The sequence below is a fragment of the Hesperophylax consimilis genome, chromosome 8, assembly GCF_061612785.1.
Source record: "Hesperophylax consimilis isolate HC1 chromosome 8, BYU_Hcon_1.0, whole genome shotgun sequence".
Classification (NCBI taxonomy): Eukaryota; Metazoa; Arthropoda; class Insecta; order Trichoptera; family Limnephilidae; genus Hesperophylax; species Hesperophylax consimilis.
The window spans coordinates 20,416,677-20,442,749 of record NC_142843.1 but is presented as its reverse complement, the minus strand read 5'-3'; the positions used below and the strand labels follow the sequence as shown (position 1 = coordinate 20,442,749).

Below are 26,073 nucleotides of genomic sequence, written 5' to 3'. Positions count from 1 at the left end.
TTTAAATTATATATAAATTCAATTGAATTCAATGAATCAATCACTTAAAAAAAAAAACATTTTGATGAGCTTAAATTTATTTTTTTAACGACCGATTTTAGTTGGAACACAAATTATTTGTCGTAAGTATATAAATTTAAAATATCGACCTAAAAAACCATTTTATGAAAGTTTTATTTTTGGTTTTATATTTCACTAGCTGTACCCCACCACGAGTTGCCGAGGCTTAGTCGATCTGTGCAGATGGAGAAACAATAGTGCGTGTTGCTTTTATGACCAAGAAATGGCGCCGTTTAAAAAAACCTGTTTTTAGCTGTCATTGGTGACATATATACATATAAAATAATGTAGGTATATAAAAACACACGCGTATTCGAAAGCAACGTTGTGTCAAAATTACAAAGCAGGTTGGCTTAGATTATTTTTTTAATAATAATTATTAACTTTAAATTGTCAAAGTTGCCTCTAAAATTAAGAAAAGTCGATTTCTTTAATGGCCTATATTTTATAATTTAAAACACAAACAAAAATAATAGTACGTATCCTATTAGATTCTTGCTTTACCTTTTGATACAAAATAACTATTCAGTTTGTTAAAGTATTTTTGCCTCAAATCCAAATTAAAGTTTTATGTGAAAAAGGCAGAGCAGCCCTTCCTCTTACGTAGTAGCCATATTACGCCGTACACGGTGGTAGTAACTGCCTTATATAATAAATAATACGGTAAAGTTGCTCCCTCTCATTAATGATTCAGAATCACAAATGTAGTTGATGATTAATGGCAGCTTATAATCCATAAATCAACAGTTTGAATGATTTATTGTGGCTACAATATTATCAGAACGTAAACATCGCATGCTGTTCCATATTATGTGAGAGTCACATTATAATAATTGTATCTGAATACTGTTTTCCAATTCAGAAACAAAATTAATTGGTTTCGTCTGCCTGATTGGAATATTTTAATTCATTTTCGATCCTAAAGTAGTTTTAAATGAGAGTGTTGTTTGGCTTTTGGGGTATTGAACAGTGTTGCGTTGAATCAGGGCGTGTGTAAATGTTGCTATGGTGATGGTAATGGTGATGTTTGAAAGAGAGAAAAAGATACATCGGCGCACAGTTTTCTCAAAATTCCCTACCTTTCTTCATATTGTAGGTACTGAGAATGTTTAGTAATTATGAAATTGCTCATGCTCAATCCTTCTAAAACATTTATCTTTTGGCGCGCCCAGGGGGTAAAACCGAATCTTGCGTAGTAAGCGCGGCAAGACGGGACGACGCTCTTGCACGGAACGACTCTTCATTTGGCCAGCCTCGTGACTCGTTGGCTCCTTCCACCCAGCCGCAAGACTCGTCGCTCTCCTCTCTTCGCCTATATTGTCGTTACCTGTACTATACACGCACCGCTTCATTTTTGAATATTGTGAATTTAAAACAAAAAACGTCGTTTCGAGCAGAGCACCGCTTCATTTGTGAATATCGGTGTGAATTTTAAAACAAGGGCGTTTTTCCAAGCAGAGCACTGCTTTATTTCTGAATATCGGAGTGAATTTAAAAACAAGATCGTCGTTTCGAGCAGAACACTGCTTCATTTGAGTGTATATCGAGTTAATTTAAAAACAATAGCGTCGTCTCAAGCCGAGCGCCGCTTTATTTGTGAATATCGGGGTGAATTTAAAAACAATAGCGCCCTTTCGAGCAGAGCACCGCTTTATTTGTGAGTATCGGAGTGAATTTAAAAACAATAGCGCCCTTTCGAGCAGAGCACCGCTTTATTTGTGAATATCAGAGTAAATGTAAATAAATTTTCGAGCAGAACGCCGTTAACGTCTCTTAATACATTGCAAGTATTTATTGATTTTAATTATGAGTGACAGTGAAATTAATAATGTCAGTGACAGTGAAAATGAAAAATCACGGCAATTAAATACACTACTCTCTGTTAAAAATAAAATCTATTTTATTTTTTATTCCATTATATTTTGGAAAACCAACAATTATAATATTTTATAATATGTCACATCTGACAGGTGTTCTGTGACGGCTTTTGTGTTGTTGTTAATCATTCCTTACCAGTAATAATTGGTTGTAAATATTATCGTCCGATTTTTTTTTTTGTTTTTCCGAAAACTCACAAATTTTTGTTCGACTTAATTATTGAAAAAATCAAAGTTAATCTAAAGAATTTTTCCTCTGATTTGCAAAAAAAAAACTTAAGTATCTGAAACCAACATGGCTTTTTTGGTGATTTGGACTGCGAAGAGTTTACAATAGTCAACAAGTCTCTACTTTGTTTTGTCTCTACTCTACATAACCAAAGCAGTTTACCATAGGCTGTTCGTATATCACCATTATGAATCCTGCTAACCGATAAGATGGCTATCTCGCTAAAAAGATTTTTATGATCGATTACCCAACTAAGAGAAAACGTTAAATAAGTTTTTCAATTACAAACATCCCTCAAAGCAAAAAAACAAAAGTCTCTAAAGTCCTGAGCCCCACCACGGACAGTCATAAAAACTTCCGGTCCGCGATTAAAAGTTATGTGTATTATTTATCACAATTCTGCATCATGGAACTTGTGTTTTCTTTGGAAGGAGTTTTATCTCCTCGTATTATTTAGAATCAGTGTTATGGACCTAAAGTCCCCCTTTTTGCCATCTTCTCGCTTAATATGGAAAGTTTTTAGTACTCGAATTTCTACGCGACTCTTCACCGTACACCCGTTTATCGCTGGTTTTGTAAGGACTGTACATTTATCTCGGAACAGCTCAGATACCTCACGTACTTTCTTATTAATATTGGAAAGGCTGTCCAATTATTATGGTGGTACGTTTCTTTAAACTGTCTTTAATCATACTTACACCACGGACCACAATAATTAAATCAAGCGGATTCATTTATTGAAGTATCATTGCAAATTTCTGTATCTACGTTTGTAGGTAGTTATATATCTGTAATAAAACTTTTATAAATGAAAAAATGATGTTTCTATGTAAATTCCCGTGTTACGACAAACTTGACAACAAAAGCACAAAAACCTATACTACTATCATTGAAGCAGATAATGTTGCTTGAGCGATGATGGAATGTAGCTGGCACATTAACACACCTAACCCGACACATTTGTCTACTCGGCTACTAATCTATGCAACGTTATAATATCCCTTTGCATTAACCACTAATTATATTTTAATAATTGTGCCATATTGGTTTCGTTAATATCTAAGTATAATTCATTTCAAATTAATGTCAAACCACAAAGTGAACTTCTTCGAAAATATATTTATATGTTTTTATTCTAGAGAAAAGAAAATTACATTTTCACTTATTTAACTAGAAAAAACTAGTACATTACATTACGATTTTATTCACTTTCATTCTTTTGTTGATTGAGCATAAAAGTGAACAATTTTTTTTAAATGTACCTTCAATTTTTTCATTTTTATTTTTATTTGTCACTCTGCATTGGCAAAACAAATTTTTTTTATTTTAAGAGAGTAAAATGTTATAAATTTTCTGAACTCGCCATTTACTTTTTCCACAAAAATGTATTCATAAAGACTCGGGTATGAATCGTTTTCAATAATTAAATTATGAAAATACAAGATTCTTTGGAAACTCCGCAATTTATGAAACCTTTGAAAGTCGCACTAAAAACTGATCGAACTTTATTAATTTAATACTTGGGAAAAACTTGGACATATTCCCTTACAGCTGTCTAGACTCTAGATGTGAGAGGGTAAATAAGTTGACTATTAATTGAGTCATCTATGCTGAAAATTTTCATGGCGTTGATTTAAGTTCAAATGAACGAACCCTTTTTGAAACCATGATTAAACATTTGTGTTTATTTATCAGCTCGAATATTGTTCAGATAATTTATATACTATTTACTGACTTTATAATTCTGTTTCCACCAATGAGAGCTTCCGTTTGGACTTCTATTACATGCGTCGTTAGTGAGAAAGAGGAAGACGTTATCACGACGAACTCACAATCATCAGCGGTACGCCTTCATCCGTTACAAAACGGCTGGACAAAAAGAGGATACCAATAATTAGAAATTGTTTAAGATAATATTGTTATAAATGTAGACCTACCTGTTCTTTTGCAGATTGAGAAAGGTGATGGAGTCACCGTATCCCGTGAAGGCATCCTCGGAGATAACGGTGATGTTGTTGGAGCGAAGGTCCAGGTGGCGCAGCCTGTGCAAAGGACGTAGGGCATCTGATGGGATCATGTGCAGGCGGTTGTCACCCAGGCGCAAGTATTGCAGGTTTTCTGGAAAAATAAAATTAATGCATTTGTAAGAAATGATACATTTCGATTGTATTACATCAGCCAGGATCTGGAATTCTTTTGTCCCACTGTAGGATATTGCAATAGTTTGAACATCTTTTTTTCTCTCCCTTCTTTCGTTTGTCATGTTTATTCTGACGAACCGATGATTTTTTAATAATTTTTCAATAATGGATTTTTGAATTAGTTCTTAAAGAAACTTTTACCTAACTCAAAAAAAAACAACGCATTCAAAGGTAAAACGTCGCCAATTGATGCCGTTTTTAGTTCAATTCAATCATCTGCTATATTTTACGATGTCCATTGATAAAGTAATAATTAAATAACTTAGCAATTAAATTCACTTTAAGTTGAATATTGCATATTGAAACATCATTCAAGTACTTGAGTAACAACAGAAGTCCAATTGCCTACTGTTTTTTTATGACCATTTGTCTGTAGAAAATTACCATTTCGGTACAACTATGAAAACATACTTGTATATACGATACTTAATGAATTCGTGTTTGACAGAACTGATATAAAGTTCTCGCATATATCTACATAGATATATATATATATATATATATATATATATATATATATGCCATTTAGTAAGCATTCAATGTAGGCAGAACTGAACAGTAACTGTGGTGAATATATAATAATATACAAACTGTCAAATTTAATTCACCTTGTCTTAACAGAGTCAATTTAGTCTAAACAGTCGATTTGCAGATAGATACTATTATCAACTACAACTAGTAATAATATTATATTGTCTCCAATAACTCGAATCCCTAGACATGTTTGTCACAAACATTTGGCACTTGAATTGGAGATGATAAATTTAATGGTGTTTGTTGTATTTCCTCCGTGCTTAAAGACAACCAGGCTGCTTTTATTAATTTGAATTCATTGTTTTTTTTTTAATGTAAAACATTATCGTAAAACAATCTGATTTTTAAGATAGTTACCATCCAGCTTCGCTTCCACACGGCTATTTTCCTTACTAAACAATTTCTGAAAAAAAATCAAAATGGCCCCTGTCGTATTTTTCGAGTTCCATATTTTATTTTTATTTATTTTTATTAAAGAAATTTACAATAATCTCTACTTTTATGAAGGTATTACTACTTTTTAATAACGTCGACTAGTGATTGCTTTTTCTAAAATCTAGAAATTATAAGAATCGTCCAAAGAAAACTGATTAAAATAAATTACTCGACTCGTGAATTATTCAAAGAAATTAAAGTTTTAAAATTAATCAGAATCTATAAAAATATGCATTACTTCAAATTCACAGAGATAAACTAATAATAAAGTCATTGATCACCATACCGAGAACAACGGGACAAATAATAGCCTTAGACTTAAAAAAACAATTTTGTTTTGCATTGCTTATATGTCTTGCCTTTTCGTTTTGTATTTATTTTGGTACAATATTTTTTTTTCATTTCAAAGTTTTCCAGTAATGTTGGCCTCACTGGGTGGCTTGCCCGTGCTGAGGCCTTCATTTTATAATATGAAAAGATAATCTAAATACAATCTACAATATAAGATAAAATAATACATTTAATATATAATCTTGTGTGTTTGTGAGTGATGTGTGTTTATATTGGTTTTGTGTGTTACGTGTAGGTTTTATTTTTATTTTATGCCATGACATTTTGGTAATATTGTCTTTTTTGTTGTTTAATCCATTTTGTAATTTTGCGTGTGAATTTATTTTTATTTTCCTCAATTTTAATTTTAATTTTTAGACTGTTGAAAGCTTTTATAGCATGGTATTGGTAGTGTCTTTGTCCAAAGCTTGAATTTACTGTTGGAGTTTTTATGTTTTCTTTGTACGCTTGTCTAACTGGTCTGTTAGTGTTATTTTGTGTATGTTGAAATTTATTTTTTTTGTCAAAAATGTAGTTTAGTAGTGTTTTAACGTATAATTGGCGTATATCTAGTACGTCACAGCTGTTGAATATTTGGTCTGTATCAGTTAGTCTATGTTTTTTTGTATTACCTTTAAGATCGTTTTCTGTGCGGTTTCTATGTAATTGATAGCCGAGTTTGTTGCTCTTTATCTTTTTATATAACCTAATCGATGATAATTACTTATGGTAACTTCTAACAATGTTAATCTATTTTTTTTATAAAAATGTAAGAATTATATTTTAATAAACGATAAAACATAAGGTATTTTTTGAGATTTTCACGACCAAAAGTATAATGGTGATTGAATTAGAGATTTACTCTTTGCGGATCTCCACATTTTTCACACGATCATACATGGTTTTAGCACACGTACGCCTCAGGGATCTCATTTCAACAGCATTCAATCTACTTTCATCCTTTCTCTGCCAGCTCCATGCCTCACTTCCGTACATCAGGGTAGGTACCAGCAATCCACTGTGGACTGCTAGCTTCGCTTCTTGCACCAACTGCGTTCAGTCCTCCATTAATGGAGTTACCTGCATTTACCCTTCTTTTAATATCTCTGTCAGCCTTGCCATCTATCTAGAACATACTTCCTAAATACACAAACTCATCCACCTGCTCCAAGTATTCCTCATTCACAACTATATTGCAGACTGTTTTGGTACTCTCTCTCTTTCAAACACCATTACTTTAGACTTACTTACATTCATTCTTAACTCATCCTTCACAAATACTTCGTTCATCTTAATTTCACTCATTACGCTTACATCACGCTCTGCAATTATTGCTTATTTCATGTTTATTTCAAGAATAACCTTTATACTCATTTGGACGCCGTTAAACATAAATGGATTTTGACACGCGCAGATAAAAAGGTTTCTAGACAAGGTTTTTGTCAGCGAGGCTACATTCATGAAATAAAAAACCTTTATACTCAAATAAAGGTGTGGTTAAATTACACATCTGCCCTGATGATGGACACTGCAATGCTGTCCGAAACGTTGCTAAAGAAGGAGGTAGCGCAATACGGCATAATCCCCAAAAACAAATCACTATGATAAAACATAAGTTTACAGTTTAGGCATCTACTTGTATATCTATATAAAATAGAACATACATCAACATTAATGTTTTTCTATTTATAGAAATGTCGTGATTAGTAGCGTTGACCAAAAAAATACAGACGGAAATGATTGTATCATGACGACAGAGCGTTTTTTAGTTAGAGAGGTTCCAATGAAACATAAATATTCATAATGTGACAGATTTTCTGCTACTGGGTTTAAGACTTTAAATTTTATAATATTGGTATAAATTTTGCATTTTACCTTGAACAGTAAACATTCGTTATGACGTTTTCATTTTTCTGGCATTATCAGCTTTGTTCTGCTTCCACCAACCATAGAGCAGGAATTCAAACTCCGCGCTTGATTTTGCACATACAACAGGCCGCACCGAGAAAAGTGCGGCAAGTAACAATTCAATCGTCATTGACAAAAGATCATAGAGAAAAACCGCCGTTTTAATCTCATTATTCGGAGCACATGCTCGCTGATTGTGTTCATTGGTTCATGTAAAAAAGGGTGACTTGTGATTAATCGAACGTTCTTCCCAAACATAGAAGACAGACAGACATCAAACCAAAGCATCACTAACCTGGTAAGTGCAGAAATCTGGCGATTACTTTGTGTGTTGGTTGGGGCAGCGCAATCTGCATTTGGAATTACTAGTCTCCTGGAACAGAGAATGGATAACGCCTTTCTCTGTCCCAAATTACGGTGACGCAATTCCAGCGTCAACAACAGTTTATTTCCCTATTCACAAACACAAAATAATATAGGTAAATAAGATTTTTCCTTTTCCTATCGATTACCATTTTACAAAGAATTGATCCCAAAACCCAATTTTAAAAAGTCATGGACTCTACCACTACCCAACTGTCCAAAAAGATTTATTCTATCTAATCTGAGTACACATTATGATTTGCTCTGCTCATGTAATAATAAGAAGAGTCGTTATTCGTGAACCTTAATTACAAACTTCGTAAAGCTTTTGACAACTTCATAAAACTTCCGAGCGAGTATTTACCTGCCTTGGAAATTATATGGTATTTACCTGCCTGCCTTGGAAATTCCTTAAATCAATGTCGTGTGCTTTCCAGGCATTATACATTCAGGGAAGGCCTGACCAGACCAATTAGTTCAATACGACTAAACGATTTGTACGACTGGTTTGTTTCAAAAGTCTTTATTTTAATGGACGAAAACCTGATTGGAATTTCAAAAATAATAGATATTATTAAATAGATACAGGAAAAATCAGAGTGTGGATATGTTCATATTACAACCGCCTTTATATTCTGTTCATTTGTCACTAACACCCATTGATGTATTATATTTAGATGAAACATGAAGTGATAAAATATGTTCGACTTTTTTACCTTCAATTGACCTCCAACGCACCCAACGCTCTTAATTAAAACTAACAAATCCGGTTACGCGCACCTCTTATGGTGTTCTAATAGTGGAACAAGATTCAACAAGATATTAGTACACAATAGCGCCTCTACTTGCATAGCTCTATGCTAACATCCTAAATTGTTATTATTCATAAATTAATAAAAATAATGTTTTGACTTTTTTCATAGCGTCGTGAGAAAATCATTCATATAACCTTATCGCATTTTTATCTTAATTTTCAAATCAGAATTAAATTTTATATGCCCAGCTTTTAGCCGATTAGTCCAAAGCGTCGGATTCCCACCAAAACGACGACGCTGGTTTAATCATGTGTAATCTAAGTTGCTCTTCTTCAATGTACTAGCAGTAATGTGAACTTTTTTTATGTGGTTGAGAATAAATCAATCCGAAAAGTTATCCTTAATCCGGGTATTTAAAATACCAATAGATTAAAGAGATGTAAAATAATTATTTTCGATGAACTGCTATCATAACTGATAATTTCATAAATTTCAGGTTTCACTTTATATCATGTTAGAGTGTCTGAATAATCCCATAAAACAATGATGCCATGAACTGTTATTTCAAATTATTTTACCGATCGAAATACCCAGAATTCAAGTGAAAAACAAAACCCAATGGTTGAACACGAAATTCTACTATGAAAATGAAAACTGAAAACGGAAAGTTAGATTACTGAAAATGGAAGATGAATAAATAAACACTGAAGGGGTAATTTGTCGTGACGTGAAGACATTAAAACACGAAAACTAATAAAAGAAATTGACAAGGGGATGTAGACTAAAATGATATTAAAAATGGGGCTATTAAGTCGTCAAATAACTCACAACAAATAACAAAAAATATTGAATTCTGTTAAAAAGACATTTAAAAATACATCAAAACGTTAAATAAGTATTCAATTATGTAGGTACAATAGCGTTGATGAAAAACTTATTGTACCTTGGAGTATAAGTCTTTCGTTAGAAAGACACTTTGACATAGGTAACCTAGAATAAAGACGAACCCAAGAAATGTGACGTGGGCGTGTTTAGTCATCGAAAAGTTCGGAGAATAATTAGTTAGACTATTAATTCATATTTATACTTCATATGGACGGGCGCAAACCGATACTTCGTCTTAATAATGTATGGAATGTTGTAGAAATAATTAAATTACCGCCATCTATGAACGCGTAGATTGTACCGAACGTAGCGGTTAACCATAAGGGTAAACGTAACGCACGTTATAATCTACGCGTTCATAGATGGCGTAAAATGAATTATTTTATGAAAATATCCTGTGGGCAAGTCATATTTTAAAATATTAAGACGAATTAGTTGTTTTAATAAATGGCTTTGTCCGTATAAAAATACAATTAAAGAAAGACATGCGAATACAATATTGTATCGGCGATTTAAAGTAACGCGTAGATTAACGTGCGTTACGTTTTAGGGTAGTTTTGAGGTATATAAGTATAGTCGTTTGTATGAAAAAATAATATTTTTGATACTCTAAGCGTGCGTAACTTGCATTGTGACTGTGACTATGGTTGTAGCAGTTCGTTTTCAATTGCGATCCAGAATTTTACTACTTTATTTGATTACTCTGTGAACAGTCTAAAGCGTGGGTACATACGATTCTTTACCAATATTAGCATGATTTCGGACGGCGATCTTGCTTTTACCACCACAGCGGAAGGAATAGTTTGTTCCGTAGCATATTAAACGGGAATGCGTATGCGTGATATTGTTGTTGATATTATGTTTTCAATTTAAAATCTACTCTTTTTCAGCTAATGTGCCGGTAACAGCTCTCTTCGATAAAAGGTGCAAAATGTTATTATGAGATGAATGATTGTTTCGCAGTGATGCTATGTCTGGGAAGAATTCCCCACATCTGGGGGTTTTGAATTTTAAAGGGAGAGTTTTTCCGAAAAAGGTACTAAATCTATCGAATTTTTAGCAATGGTATAATAACACATTTTGTTTAGTGGCCATATGTCAACAAGATGGTAATAAAGGTTTTCGATAAATAAAATGAGCGGAGAATAGACCATCTTTATAAATAGGAATGTACCTAATATTAAATTTATTATCTGAATAACTGGTGAACCCCCACATATTTTGACCACCGGCCACCACTGATCAACACACGACAATATTTAATGTGCTTTCACATGGGGATGATAATTTATACTCTGTTATAAACTTTTCATGAGATTATTATTACGAGGGGCGAAAATGCGACGACGAGTATTCACACATAAAAAAATAACACTTGCCTTGGGCTTCTTTTTTCAAATCTTCATTCTTGCTTTCTTCGAAGGTAAGACCTTTATTCCGGGATCACCCGAGGACAATACAGAAGTCAATACAATAGTTTTCTGTCCCTGCTCTATTAATCGCTTGGACGCGCAGAGTAGGACAATGGGACAATACAATTATTCTACCGTAGTTCTAACGCGGAACGCTGTCAAAATGGATACACGACAGAGTACGTTACAAGCGAGTTAACTTATTTATTTATTAATTTATTAACGGACATCGTCCAAATTACAAAATAATAACACGAATACAGTAAAATGAAAAATACAGGATTAGACAAAGGTACATGAAAGCAAAGACATAAGGCAGATATAATATAAGAAAATAAAGTGACAAGTCGAATCAAGTCTAGACTACGCCGTGGGTCAGGACCACGGGACACTTATAATATTCCGTCACTTGTTTAGCGACTGGAAAAAAACATTCAGACTTATCCCAAAAAGGTTAAGGTTTTGACTTGAGTTGACCAGTCTACACATTCTGGACAATGGTGAATAATATCCATAATTTGTCCAATGATGGTTGAGGAAGAGCAGTTCATTATTTCTGAGTCTGCGCGAGGGGATATTGAAGGTAATGAGTTGCAGTAAAGTAGGTGAATCAATAATACCATTTATAATTTGGAAGAAGTAATTTCTTTCCCCACGGACTTCTAAAGGAGAGAGGTTTAGAGTTAGTTCAATTTCATCATATGAGTATTTGCCTTTTTCTAATCCTAGCCTCCTAGCAATCCCTCTTAAGAACCGATGTTGAACAGATTCAATGCGTAGAATGTGGACAGCATAAAAAGGAGACCAGATAACACAAGTATATTCAAGATGGGGGCGAACCAAGGAGCAGTAAAGAGTTCTAAGGGTATTTACGTTTTTGAAGTCCGAAGTGATTCTAGTGATGAAACCAAGTAGTTTGAGGGATTTATTAACGATTGCAGTTATGTGATCCTGAAAAGAAAGCTTGCTATCAAGAGAGACACCAAGGTCTTTAATAGATGTAACAGTTGTTAAGTTAAGTTAGTTGTTATTATCTTTCTATCGGTCTTTTATACCAATTTGTATTGCAGCGTTACATTTTCGAGACATTTAGAGCCGAAATTCGAGTTCCAAACGCCGAGAGCCGAGATACGTACGTATATTGTCCTACTATTTTGTCAAAACGCGTTTACAAGCGGACAACGTGGACGGGCGCGGTGGTGGGGATAAGATACTATACTGCGGAAATAGCTTGCCCGTCTATCTCTGGGACAGTTTCTCGGTTCATTGTTCTGTTTTCCAAACTACTGTTTACACTAGGACAGTTGGTCTGGAGCAAAGGACAAAACAGTATTATACTGTCCTCGTGTGAACCCGTCATTAGGAATGGAACAAAACAAGGGAAAAGGCAATTTGGGTAAGTACTGAATGTCGGGATGAGAATAAAACAGTTTCAATATTATATTTCCGACTTTATGTCCGGGTTAAATCTTCCCCATAGGAAAAACTAAACCCTTTCACACACTTTTCCACAAATGATCATCTAGTCAATCAACATTATGCAATTGCATTATATTTATAAGCAAAATAAATACAAAACAATACAAGAACAACACGTCAACTCACCAGAGATCAAATGGATGTACATGTTATTTTTATTACTCTTATTATTTCATTGCCAAAGTAAGAAGAATAAAATAATTTATTATTTAGATTTCTCCGAATGGCAAAATCGTGGGTATTTGATAATTTTGATCATAAACTAATCAGATACACAGTGCTCAATCGATTAACGAATTAAATACACCCCTTGTGAGTTAAGTGTGTTCTCGATTAGTAAGGTTGATTCAATTCCGTTTACGTATTATGTTACAAATTGTGCTTGTATCTGGAAATACATGTATCACAAGCGCTAATAAGTTTACTCTACTGTTCCATGCAGGAAATATTACTATAGTCAATTTTTCAAATTTTGCAAAGCACTGAGAGATGTAATTTTTTTTATAGCTTTGCACTACCTCAGTTAAAATGCAATTTACGTTAAAAATAAATTGGTGTCGTAATTTTCTATTGAGTCGATATTATTATGAAATGAAAGCAGTAGCCATTAGCCGTGCGGTTATTCCATATCATAAAGAAACACTAATAGCTGTATTATGAACGTTATCGGCTCACTTCTACCTAGTAATTACCATGGCATTAGAAGTTATGTGACAACTTGAATTATTTACGAAATTGGTAACTGTGAGACTAATTTTTACTTCAAATTGCTTAATATCAGTAGCAGGTTTCTGACTTTACCCTTTTAAAAATGGCAGAGAAACTAATTACAAAAGGTTCGGATAGTTATATTTTAGCATATAAGATTGTCATAAGTTCGTAGATATTGTTATATATTATAACAAACTACCCATACCAAACATTAGTAATTACCGATAAGTTTGTATGTGTTAGGTACTTAACACATACAAACAGAATAGCATGAATTACTATTGTTCATTTCAGGAGTAGAAGAGAATTGGCGTAGCAATAAATCTACCTGGATTAATACCACGAGCAGCAACTAACATAAATCATAGTTCACCCCCCACTAACAATTCGGCAATTGTGTAGATTGTTGTATCTGAGGGTGCATTCCTATCGTCAAACGATTTGGGGAAATAATAATCTAAGGCTTAAGAACTTGAAGCAAGCACTTGAATTTAAAAAAAATTGATGTGTAATTATTACAAATCATAACCCTAATTTTAAGTGATACTTATATTACCCAATACAACTTGGTCATACTACTAACGAAATAATTGATTAATGATATTTATTAATTTACAGATGAAATGATCGAACTTGTGAGATTGTCATCAAAAGATGCGATAAAAAGACGGACAGATTTGCAATCCTGATGTTCTAGAGCATATTACGTTTTATGTCCCCGATAACTTCACCAGAGATAGGCAGCAAAGGCTTTTTATTTTCCAAGAGGCTGGACCAACCTACCTATGTCTCTGGGGAGAATAACAACGCTTTTAAATCAGCCTCCTTCAGAAATAGACATGTTTCAGTCAAACGTAAATGAATTCAAGATTAGTATAATTATTTTTTTTAACACGATGATGCATGATTTAATAAATGTTTATAGATATAATATAATAGATTAATGTACTCGTAGATGTATGATTAATTGTAATTGTAAATGTTATGAAGTGTTATTCGAATCCCTGTTTTTCACAAATAAATAAATAAAAAATAGAACTACATTAATTTTTCAGAGTAGTACAAAAGAAAAATAAAACTAATTTTACTGATATTTTCAAATGAAAAACATCTTTTCCCAGCTTTTCGCTTCATTGGTTTTTTTGTACACAAATTTAATTGACAAGTCGTTAATCCAACATTCAATAAGGATTCCAGAATTACGTTCTATAATTAGTTGATTCGTCAGCTTAAGAAAATCAAAAACTTGCAGTGGTTATATTCTAAATTAATAAATTTGACAGAGATTTAAAAAAAAAATTAATATAGCAAAGGGTATAAAAAAAATAAAGATATATTTGCCTGCAAAATTGAACTGTGAACATTTTCCTCTTATTTTAAAATTGCGAAGAACGATCGCTTTACTGTACGCAGGTTACAATTTGTAATTACCTATTATTACTTTAACCGTACTGTTCTGTTTATGCTAGGACGGATTGTTTCGGAGAATTTAAACAATTCTTCAAATTTCATTTTCAAGTTCTTTGAATGATTTTTTCAAGTTCAACAGACGTGGAAAAAGAACTGAAATAATAAAAATTATTTCAGGTTTTTAAAGCAACTAGCCTATAACGATATAATAACAGAACCTGAATAGAACATTCACAGAACCAGAAAATAAACTTTGAAATTGGATGAAATTGTTCAAATTCTACGAAACAACCCGTCCTTAGTCACTTTTCTAGAATCGCGGGTTTTTTTCTCTCATTTAAAAAAAAGTTTATGTCTTCCATGTAACCGAAGTTTTAAAAAATGTAACTAATATTAAGAGAAATTCTCTACTTTCTGTTTATATACGAGTACCCTATATTTAGATTTTTGTTCCCAACCGTCTGCAGCCAGTGAGGCAATGGCATCCACATGGGGTATGTTGCGAGGCTGAAGGTAGTAAGGAGGGGAAGGAGATAGGGTAGACGATGGTGAAAGCCATTTCAAGCAATTTTTTTTAATTCTGGAAGGTGGTCTTACACCAGCGCGATACAGGGCGATAAATATTTCACTCTGGAACGTGCCGCAAATATACTATAAATTATTTTAAATTAGTAATTTGTGAAATGACACAAATTAATCAAATAAAATTTACTTGCGCACGCCGGGATTTGAACACGCGATTTCAGGCTTGCTAGTCGAGATCCTTACCCCTCGACCACGGATGCCGTCAATATATATGGCAAAGATCACCCTTAGGCTGGCCGCATACATACGTTTTCCGTATTCGATTTCCGAATTCGTTTTCCGTATTCGGACATCCGAATGCACGGAATCAGTAGAAAATAAATTAACTGCCGCACACGTTCGTTTTAGTTCCGATCGGAACAAATTCCTTACGCACGTTCCGAATGCAAGCCGGCGCGTTCGGAGAAACCGAATGGAAAAAACCTAATGACGTCAGGTGGAACGCAGCTCTTGCATACATTTTGTTTGTGCCGACGCAAACGTTCGGAAATTTCCGTTCAGTAATTCAGTGTTGCCAACGGATCTTGACCTAATATCGCCGTTTCTCATACATAAGGTAGCGTAAAGTAGCCGAATTTGCTGTTAGGTGGGACATGTTTAAAATTGATGTTTTTACGTGAAAATAAAAATTTCGTGTCCCAATCCTTTATAACCTCTTTAAATACATTCTCCCAGGCCATATCTTTGACATCTCTGTTGTGATAGTCGTTATCATGAATATCCCACAGGCAGGGGTATTTTTCAAAAGCCAATATTAATGCTTCTGCCTCACACATTATCGTGTTGCGATTCAAATACAAGGAATACGTCTGATGCACGCGGTGCGGGTGCGATATAATGAGCAGTGTTGCCAACGAGGGCGATATATCGCCATTAAGGCTACTCAGAACGAGAATCGACGCCGAAAAAATCTAAAAGACGACTGGTCGCCAATTAAGCTACTTCAAAAACATCAATTTTAACACGTAAAAACATCAATTTTAAACATGTCCCACCTAACTGCAAATTCGGCTACTCTTGGATACCTTATGTATGAGAAACGGCGACATTAGGTCAAGATCCGTTGGCAACACTGGTACTGACGTTTATACAATTATACATTCCGAATGAAGAAAAACGAACGTTTGCGCTAGTCTCACGGAATTCCGAATACGGAAAACGAATTCGTAAATCGAATACGGAATCGTATGCGGCCAGCCTTAATGTGTTAAAACCAAAATAAATAATAGTAAAAAAATTATCCTTGAGGAACGAATATAAGCGTTTTATTCTACCGACACCCATTTATTTAGGTATCTAACTAAATATATCTTTCAGTGATTGGTATCCATCTTTAAAATATTACTAGCCACGATAAAATCACGGAATATTGTAATTCCAATTACGAAAAAGAAAATAAAAATATTAGGTAGGTATTTTGTCGCTCCACTGAATTCTCCAAACAAACAGTTCCAATTTTGAAAATGTCAGTTAATTTCAAAGAAAATCCGAGTTCTAGAGTTCATTGAACCAGAGTTATGCAGGACAGACACAAAATAGTATTTTATTTTTATTTTTGATTACTTTTTATCAAAGGATGAAAATGTTTTCAGCACTATATATAGCTTTATAAATAAAGTGTGTAATGATCTACCCTTTCTACTTCAAACTTTTCCTTCTCTTCTTTCTACGATAAATTTTCCTTAAGTCCCGTAGGTAACTTTTCCATAAGGCTTTGGTTATATATATATCCGGGGTAGGAAGGTCCTCCCTGCCGTCTTTTCTTTATTACACACCCCTTCAAGTGTGTACATCCTAGTTTGTCTACGTGACGTACGACCTTGAACGTACTCATTTCACGTGACGGTTCAGTATAAAAAGGCTTCACCGAACGTTGTGTTGGGTTTTTGTTTCTCGGTTTAGAAACCTAGTTATCTATGTATGTGTGGTATACCTTGGTTCTTTTGAGATAGAGTGAGTTGAATCCATTACCGCTGTGTTTTAAAACCATTTTATAAACCTTATCTTCTAAGTCGCCTGCTCCCCCCCCACTAGCTACTCGATTCTACCTATCGTAGGGTAATGTGAATATAATAAAGTGTTAGATTTTATATATGTGATATACATACGATAAGTTTATGGTGTTAGTTGTCGGCGCCATCCATGTATATATTTTGGGAGGGGAAGGAGAGGAAAGGAAATGAATTTTTTTCAAGCTAAGATTGACTCCTCCTCTTACCAAACAAAACTGATGGATGATAATTTGAGCAAGGCGATCGATATCTGCGTGTCTGGATATCACAACCGGCCGGGTCTCCCCTTGTTCCAAATCGGCAACCTTCACGCCAGAATAAAGAAAACCAGGTCTCATCACCAATTTCAGAATTGCCCCAATCTCAAACACCTCCAGGATAACCTACTTTACTGAGTGTAGAAGGGGAAAGCCATGATATCCCTTGTCACGAATCTAGTCGCGAAAATGTGACACGTAAGGTCCTAAGTTACGAGCCACCTCTAGAAAACATTGTAACTCCCACGCCGTCGGGGATTTACATCCCTTTCTAGGTCAATACATAGATAACACACGACGATCTTGTCGACATTTAGCCTGCTTTTTAACGATAGGTTGTGTGCCTACCCATTCAGCCAATTATCATGTGAGATATATGTAAGGTCTACTCGAAATGCCAAATTTAGGATGAGGACTGTCTGTATTTTAATATTCGGTTCTAGTAATTATTTTATGAGGTTACTAGCATCCTCGTGTATTAGGTATGGGTAACTCCTACCGAATACCTATCCTCTCAGGTAGGTATAAACGGATAATTGGTTTGATTTTTGCATTTAATTTAAAGAGGCTGCCTACCTCTCGAAAGGTACCTGTTGAGAAAAGTTGTTCGGTTGGTAGTTTTATTTCGGAGATTACCATCTCCCTCTTTCGACTTTAGATTTGTTTTTGTGCATCCCAATTCGTAACTTAGAAAGTCAAACAATAGATGAAAAGTATTAAATTAGAAAGTCAAATAACAGAAGAAAAGTTTTCATTTTGTTCCGTCTGGTTGCATCCGATCGCTTTCAATTCGGGACGGCATACGCTAGCAAAACTTCCCCCTTTGACTGACTGTACCTGCGTCTTGTCCTATATATGAAAAGGTCGTTGACTCGTCTCTCGCTCACAGCTGATTGACGGTTCGCCTAGCACATCCCTGTTAATGATAACATTATTTGGGCGGCAGGTGTCGTAAACTTAGTTCCTGTACCTCGGTTGTATCCGTCTTTTAAAAAGGTCCTCTGAAATTTAATAAATAATATAAAAACTCACCCAGTTAGTCACCTCTCATTCTCAGCGTGAAGCTTACCTGGTTACACTCTATAGCTAAATCACTTTAATTTTCGACCTCCTCCCTACGCTTATAAAAGGGTAATTAAATATTCCTGTAAATAAAATTGTACCTCCCTAATCTGTCAGGATTCGAACCCACAGTTAATGATATATTTGTTTCTCTGGTTTTCGGTCTCCGTGGATAAATGCCATCTCGCCAAATCAATAACCTAGCCCGATTAAACACTTCCCGCCTTTAAGTACATTCACTCTGTTTTAAAAAAGCAAACATTATTTTTATTATTTTCATGTTTTTAAGACAAGCAATCTAGTTCGAACTGTATACGAAATCACGTTTAAATCAACACAACTTTATAACACAATCGCGATTGCACAACACCTGGCGCCCCTGAGGTGGGTTTTTACAAAACGGCGCTCTACAAATTATCCAATTATTATTATTGTCATTATTATTAATTGTTTTCTCACTGAGTCGAACCACTTTCACTTCACACAAACACCGGATCAATAATCTTTCACTTTAATTCAATATTCCGCAATATTCTCTAATACCATTTGAATTCAATAATTAACTGTAATTTCAAACAACACTTCTGATTTGTATCCATTTCTCGGGGCTGTCAATGCACCCAAGTTCGAGACTCGACTGTCTCTCCGGTCTCTCCTTTCCCGTTGGAATCTGTTTACTCCAGGCCTGTCTGTCAATAAATCTTCCGTCGTTGTCTAAACAAAAAAATTTTTTGAGCACGTTCGTTTATTATTTATCGTTTATTTTTGTGGATATTCAAAACATCACAAGTGTAACCTTTTTTTGTTTTTTAAACTGTTTAATTTTTTAATTTTTTTGTTCATAATTCGTTACCCGTTTTACTAGCCTTTTAAAAACGTCATTAAATTCCACGGACGACGTGTCAAAATCGGCAGTGAATTATAGAAAATATGTGTAAAATAAAATTCTTCAAAACGAAATGTCTAGAAATTGTTTCTTTTATCAGTCAGAGCTTGTGATCATCATCATCTATTCTAAGCTTTAGGGTGTGATACTTGGAAAGTGCGATGATAATTGTACATTCCGACCATATCCCCACATCTGTAGCTCCGGCGCTGACGCGGTTCGAAAGGGGGCGTTGATGGTGCGTGGGAGGTTCCGGGAACTCCGTATCTCCCGGGGGAGTGTGCGGGTAAAACAAACTAAAACGTACAATAACGCAAACAGACATGTAGATTGGATTTCATAGGATAGAAGCAATATTGACTCCGTGTTGACGGCGCTAAAAGGCGAAATATTATTTCTTCAAATAATATTGTTATTGCGATGGCGAATTGACGTGAGGGAATAATATTATTATGATTGTTAGGGCGATTTTCAAAGTTAAAATGGGTTAATAATATTACTTTTTATTAAAGTTTTTTTTTAATACGATGTGTTGATTAGAAAGCTTATCCTCAGAGGTGAAATGAACAAAACATACTTTCCCGATTACTCAGATGAAATACTTTTTTTAATGGATTTTTAATTTAATGGATGAAATTTAATCTTAAGTCAAGGCTAATAGACAGTTAGGGTGAAACTATGTTAAGGGTATTACGATTGTAAAAAATGTTATATTCTTGGTTAATAATAAAAAAAAACTTAGATGTGTATTTGAATATTTAATTGAATTTTATTTCAGGGAAATCGATTGTATTCTTATAATTACATTTCCACGCGGAAAAAACGTACTGATCGAATTAAATTCAAAACTTGACTGCAGGCCTTTAAAGAAATTAATTAACAGATTTCTTTTTTCATATGAAGACGGCGGACGACGTGGTGAAAAAAATATTAATATTATCGCATTTCTTCATCATATTTATCTGGAAAAGGACACCTACATGAACACATTTTTCCGATATATTAATGAATTGCCATGATGTCTTTAACAGGATTTCAATATGTTAGCTTTGAAAAATACGATGATAAGATATTTCATTAAAATGAATATTTGGCGAGGTTATGTAAAAGGAACATGAACGGGATAAAAAAATACGATCCAACAAATTTTATTAATCCTAAACCAAGCGTACGTTTTAAATGTAATTTACTTTTATATCCTGTTTCCGCGTAAAAAAGTATGATTATTCATGATTTTTTATATACCATTAAAAACCAACGCGTGCCGGTGATTGGTATTAGACAGCACCACAGAGATGATAATTACTCAATTAACCCTGAATCCATTGTAACCTCTCCCTCTTTCCCATAAACGAAGTTTGTAAAAGAAAGAGAAGATGAAATGAAGTTGCTACTGGCAGGACAAAACCTAAAGAAATTTCACCATTCTAGAAAAGTGTTTTCAACTTCTTATAAATTATTTCTTCTTATGGTTATCCAAAGCCTGAGTTTTCGTTGCTCGACTTACGTACATTTAACATGGGTTCGTAAATTTATATATAAAGAAAGGTACTTATACAGAAATAAAGACCTTTCTCTACTTGACCTACATAATGGAATAATATGCCATTTATCTACATTCACTATTTATCCACCGTAAGAAAATAATTTACAACCCAGCGGATTTAAGTACAAAAATATTTATGACAGTTGTATTATTTTCAATTACGATAGTATAAACCAGTGGCATACACCTTTTAATTTATTTTTCTGGATAAAAAAAGTGTTTTGTTAAATTTCACACTTCGTTGAAAGACAGCTTGTCTGCAAAGACCCTAAAAGGGGGTGTTTCAGGTTTTAAAAAATTAATGTAAATAAATTAACCGTTTTTGTTGTAAAATGTGATAAAAAATCGTGAATGTTTCAAAAATCGTATAAAATATCAGCGGACGCTACTGTACACGTACACTGTACAGTGTACACTGTCCAGTGCGGTTGATGCGTGCAAGTTAAAAGTCAGCACAATTTTTCGATTTTATCAGAAACAGAATCACAAATGCTGTGTTTTGTGCTCAAAAAATACAAATAAATGTTCCGGCCAATCTTAATGCAGAAACAAGGCGATTTCATAGTGGTTTGCCATCAAGATAAGGCCGGCGACACGGTACCGTGTTAGTGCTCCCAGGCTCGATTCCTCGATTTGATTGCCTGTTTTCTGTGCCTATTAGTAATTTCATTTCCACGAGATTTGTTATTAACGTAAGATTAGGTAACCATTTCAAAACCGTGTAATTTTTGTAAAGATCTAAGTTCAGATTACTTAAGCGAAAGCGCCTCGACGTCACCATCGTACGCGTGTTGACAAAGGCTTAGCTTCTCTACGGTAGATACGTAGATACACAGTGACAATAGCGTAAATATTTGCGGAGGCAACAGTTTAAGATCAGAGATATGTTAGATATAATTGTGGGGTTTTCACCGGAGCGGAAGTGAAATTAGATGCATGCTGGCAAAATGCGTAATTCTCGTATTGTGCTTGTTCGTTGCATTGGTGAGCACATGGAACATTCGATATTTGTATCGAAATTCATGAAAGATTTTTTCATGGCGATTGGGTGGAAACAAGGGCGAAGCTACAAATGCCGGAAAATTTCGCGCAAAACTATCGCACAGTCTTGCACTAAAGTCGACGCTGTTCCCAAACATAATTTATTTGTTGCTAATCTCTGACAAAGGATTAACAGAAGGCCGATTGTAGTTCTAGTGTTTAAGACTCACAGAGCGGACTGACTTACTCAATTTACGGGAAAAGTTTATGTACAGCTTAACCTCGTAGTCTTTAAAGCTAAGAATCTAAAATTCAAGCTTTAATATTTGTAAATTCCATTAATTACTCGAAGCTTATATGGGACGAATTGTTTCAGAGACTTTTAACGATTCTTCAAATTTCAAAGTTAATTTTTAAGTTCATTATTATTTCAGTTCTTTCAAGTAACTGGACTATTATTATTTAATAACAGAACTTGAATAGTACATTTACAGAATTCGCAAATGAACGTTGAAATTTGATGAAACAACCCATCCTTAAAATTTGAGATATCTACTAATATATTAAATCTGAAAAAAATAACTTCGGTATTTCACTAAGCCTAAAAAAAATCTACGAGGTTTCAAAAAATTCAAATAAGTTGTTTGCAACAGCGAAATAAATCCACTCACATATTATGATGTTTGAGGGTGAAGAAAAAATATTGATATACTCGTAACTCCGAAAAGGCGGTAGTTCATCACTTTATTTCTCAAAGGACATAAATAGTATTATGTTTGTGTGTTTACTTCAATGTGGCCTTTACTTGTTGACATGTAATTTCCAAAAGGCCTTCGACATTCCGTTGACTACAGAACATGGCGATCAATTCTTTTATTTAGTACATAAATATCTGGACACGCGGCGTTGATAAATTATTACTCTTCCCAACGTTGTGTTGCGTGAACATCGCGTTCACATTACTTAGTGATAGAGATAGTAAGTACATTATAATGGATGGATAATCGTCACAAAATTACTGTACAAATAAACTATTTGACTTTGAAACCAACGAATTAGATTGTAGTACCAAAAAATATGTTTAATGAGTTCATTAATCAGTTTTCTTCATAATCAATTATTTTGTTGCTACTGTTAACCCCTCAGGTTAATTTGTTCGTTTTTGCGAACCAACGGTTATTACCTGAGGTGTCAATTTGTTCACTTCTGAGAACAGCTAATTTTTTTTTCTAAACATGGAAATAAAATTAATAATTAATAATAATAAAAATACGTTTATTGGATAAATGTATTATAAACATTCCGTCACCTTACTTTTTGTAGTTTTATTAAAAAATCACAAATAAATTTATAGAGGTGCACATTTTAACACTTCTATAGTTAAAATCTAGATTTGAAAATATAAGGTCTTGTGTTTTCTCTTTCTAACATCGTTTAGACCATACTTGTTAAAATATGGTCTAATTGGTACCAACCCCAATTTGTGAAAAATTTCTGAAATTTTGTGATTTTTTTATAAATTTATCTAATAAACGTATTGTTTTTGTTATCCGTAATTTTATTTCAATGTTTAGCCAAACAAACGTAAGATGAGCCATTTTTAAACTTTTTTATTTGCATAAAAAAAATTTGATATAAAAATTATATGTTTATTTCCAACAATAAAAAATCATAGCTTGTTTCATCACCTTTTAAAAACATTTTTTAATTTATCGGATGCGTACACAAATATTCAATTTATTTGGATTTTATTGCAATGCGGCAATACGGCGTTAATAAATATAATGGTCAATATGTCAGAGCCCTGAGGAGTTAAGGTACCTAAAGATTTTGCTTGAATTAGATAATTTGTTCGGTTGTCCTACGAAGACAAAATCCGAGATTTGTTATATCCTGGCATGAAATCAGTGGAAGAATGAGTGTGCACTGAATTGACTATATATATATATATATATATATATATATATATATATATATATATATATATATATATATATATATATATATATATATATATATATATATATATATATATTGTCCTCTTCCCGTATTATGTTGATCCAGTAAGAAGTTGTTAGGCTAAGTTGATCCACCTTAAACACCATATAACTTGGCTATTATGGAATACATCTGAATGAATTGACAACAGTGGTACAATACTTATCAATGTTGCCAGTTTGCCAGAAAAAACATTTGATATACTGTTAGTAAAATTTTCAAAATTTGTATGGAAATCGGATGCATAATTTATGTTGATCTACCCAAATTGGCATACTTATGTTGATCTCATATATATTGATCTATTCCCGTAGTATGTTGATCTACCCAAATTGGCATACTTATGTATGTTGATCTCATATATATTGATCTATTCCCGTAGTATGTTGATCCAGGTAAGAAGTTATTAGACAAAGTTGATCTGTGTCCCTATATATGGTTTTACTAAATGAACCAATCAAGGGGCAATCGGTGGACTGTTCATCACAAGGTTTTATGTGATTCCGTAATCTTTTGTGATATTGAACTCAAAGTATTAGTCTCTAGAGTCGAATATCGCATGAAATGACTGTGAAATGGTACTGTTTCAAATCAAAATGACGTATGTTGCTTGAATTGTTTATAAGAAATGTATGCGTATTTAGATCGAAACGAAAATTTCGCAAAAACAAATCCATAAAAAAATCATAACTTAGCAGGGGTACACGGGTTCATAGGGTGAGGTTTGTCTAGGTCCTGGCGGCGGATGCGTTTGCCCATCTACTGCGTGGCGGGCCGGATCGAAAGAAACTGGTTGAGGGATACCTTTCGACCATAAAAATCCAAAATGGCGGCAAAAGGAATAACGTTATATAGGAAATTTTGAACCTGTATCTTTTACCATCTCTCCTGATTACGCTTCGTGACTTAGTAGGGGAGGCCGGGTTCTTGGTTATAATGGGTAATTAATGGATGATTGGACGCGGTTGGAGCTAACTAAAAACTGTCCAAAGAAGCGAAGCTAGCAGTCCACAATGGAGTGCTGGTACCTACCCTAATATACGGAAGTGAAGAATGGAACTGGCAGAAGAAGGCTGAAAGTAGACTGAATACGGTAGAAATGAGATCCCTGAGGCATATGTACGGTAAAATCATGTATGACAAAATGTGCGTATGCTGTGTCTATTCTACAGATATTTTATTAGAGCCTGTTAAAAGGAGCTAGCAGCATTGATCCCCGGTGCACCGTGCACGTGCTTGATACTCGACGGACCGAGCGGAATACACGTTCACAGTTAAGTTGATGTTATCTATACATATATGAACGGGTCGTTTCTCCGACTCGTTTTATCGTAAGTCGGCTCGCATGTGGAACGAGCTATCAATATAATCCGGGCCTCTTTAAGACCCGCATTAATAAATTCATTCCTACAGCCCCTACCTTAACCCGCCTCATAACGCTGCCCAACCGGTTGGCGACATAGTTTCTATGTATTTAACGTGTAAAGACAGGGGCGCTCTAGTGAGAGGTGTCACATAAAAAAATCATACCGCCGAATTTGAATATGGAGACTTACAAAAACTTCCGTCTGGAGCCAGTGAGACTATGGCATCCTCAAAGGAGACCTCAAAGTAGATGACGAGGAGGAAGGTGGGAGAGTACCTGGCTATTCAGATATAACCAAACACTAATTGTAAAATAGTGCAAATTAATTTTAATAAAATTTATTTGAACCCGCGACCTACGGATTGCTAGTCGAGAGCCACCTCAAGTAGTTTGATATGTTTGGTGACTTAGCAGGAGTGCCCGGGTTTATGGGGTGAGGTTTGTTCGGTTCTTGGCGGCGGATGCGCTTGCCTACCAAATGCGTGGTGGGCCGGATCGATTAATCCTCTTTCAACGCATCGCCTTGCAACGCAGTAGGAGAGTTGGAATCTTATGTTTATCACTCGAACACACTGACCCCTAGAATACTACCCACCCATCCATTCCTATTTCCTTCCCAGAACTCACTGACCTTCCTTTCTTTCAAAATACCCCCAACACAGCATTCACAAAGATGACATAGGCCTTGAGGGTTACGATTTTCCTTAGGGCCTCCTGTGTGGAGACGATGTAAAAAAATACAAAAAATAAACAACTATCTCGCTAAAACGTTGGCGGTGACTAATGGTAGG

General features: G+C 34.4%; 1 protein-coding gene across 3 annotated transcripts in view; it reads right to left on the bottom strand.

The window, feature by feature from the left end:
• Positions 1-26,073, bottom strand: part of LOC149421694 (uncharacterized) — a 253,161-nt gene that overhangs the window by 14,244 nt on the left and 212,844 nt on the right. For all 3 annotated transcript variants that reach the window (XM_089635019.1, XM_089635020.1, XM_089635018.1), the window contains one exon: positions 4,104-4,284. In XM_089635019.1, the coding sequence (XP_089491145.1) occupies positions 4,104-4,284 (181 nt within the window). The remainder of the gene's footprint in view (positions 1-4,103; positions 4,285-26,073) is intronic.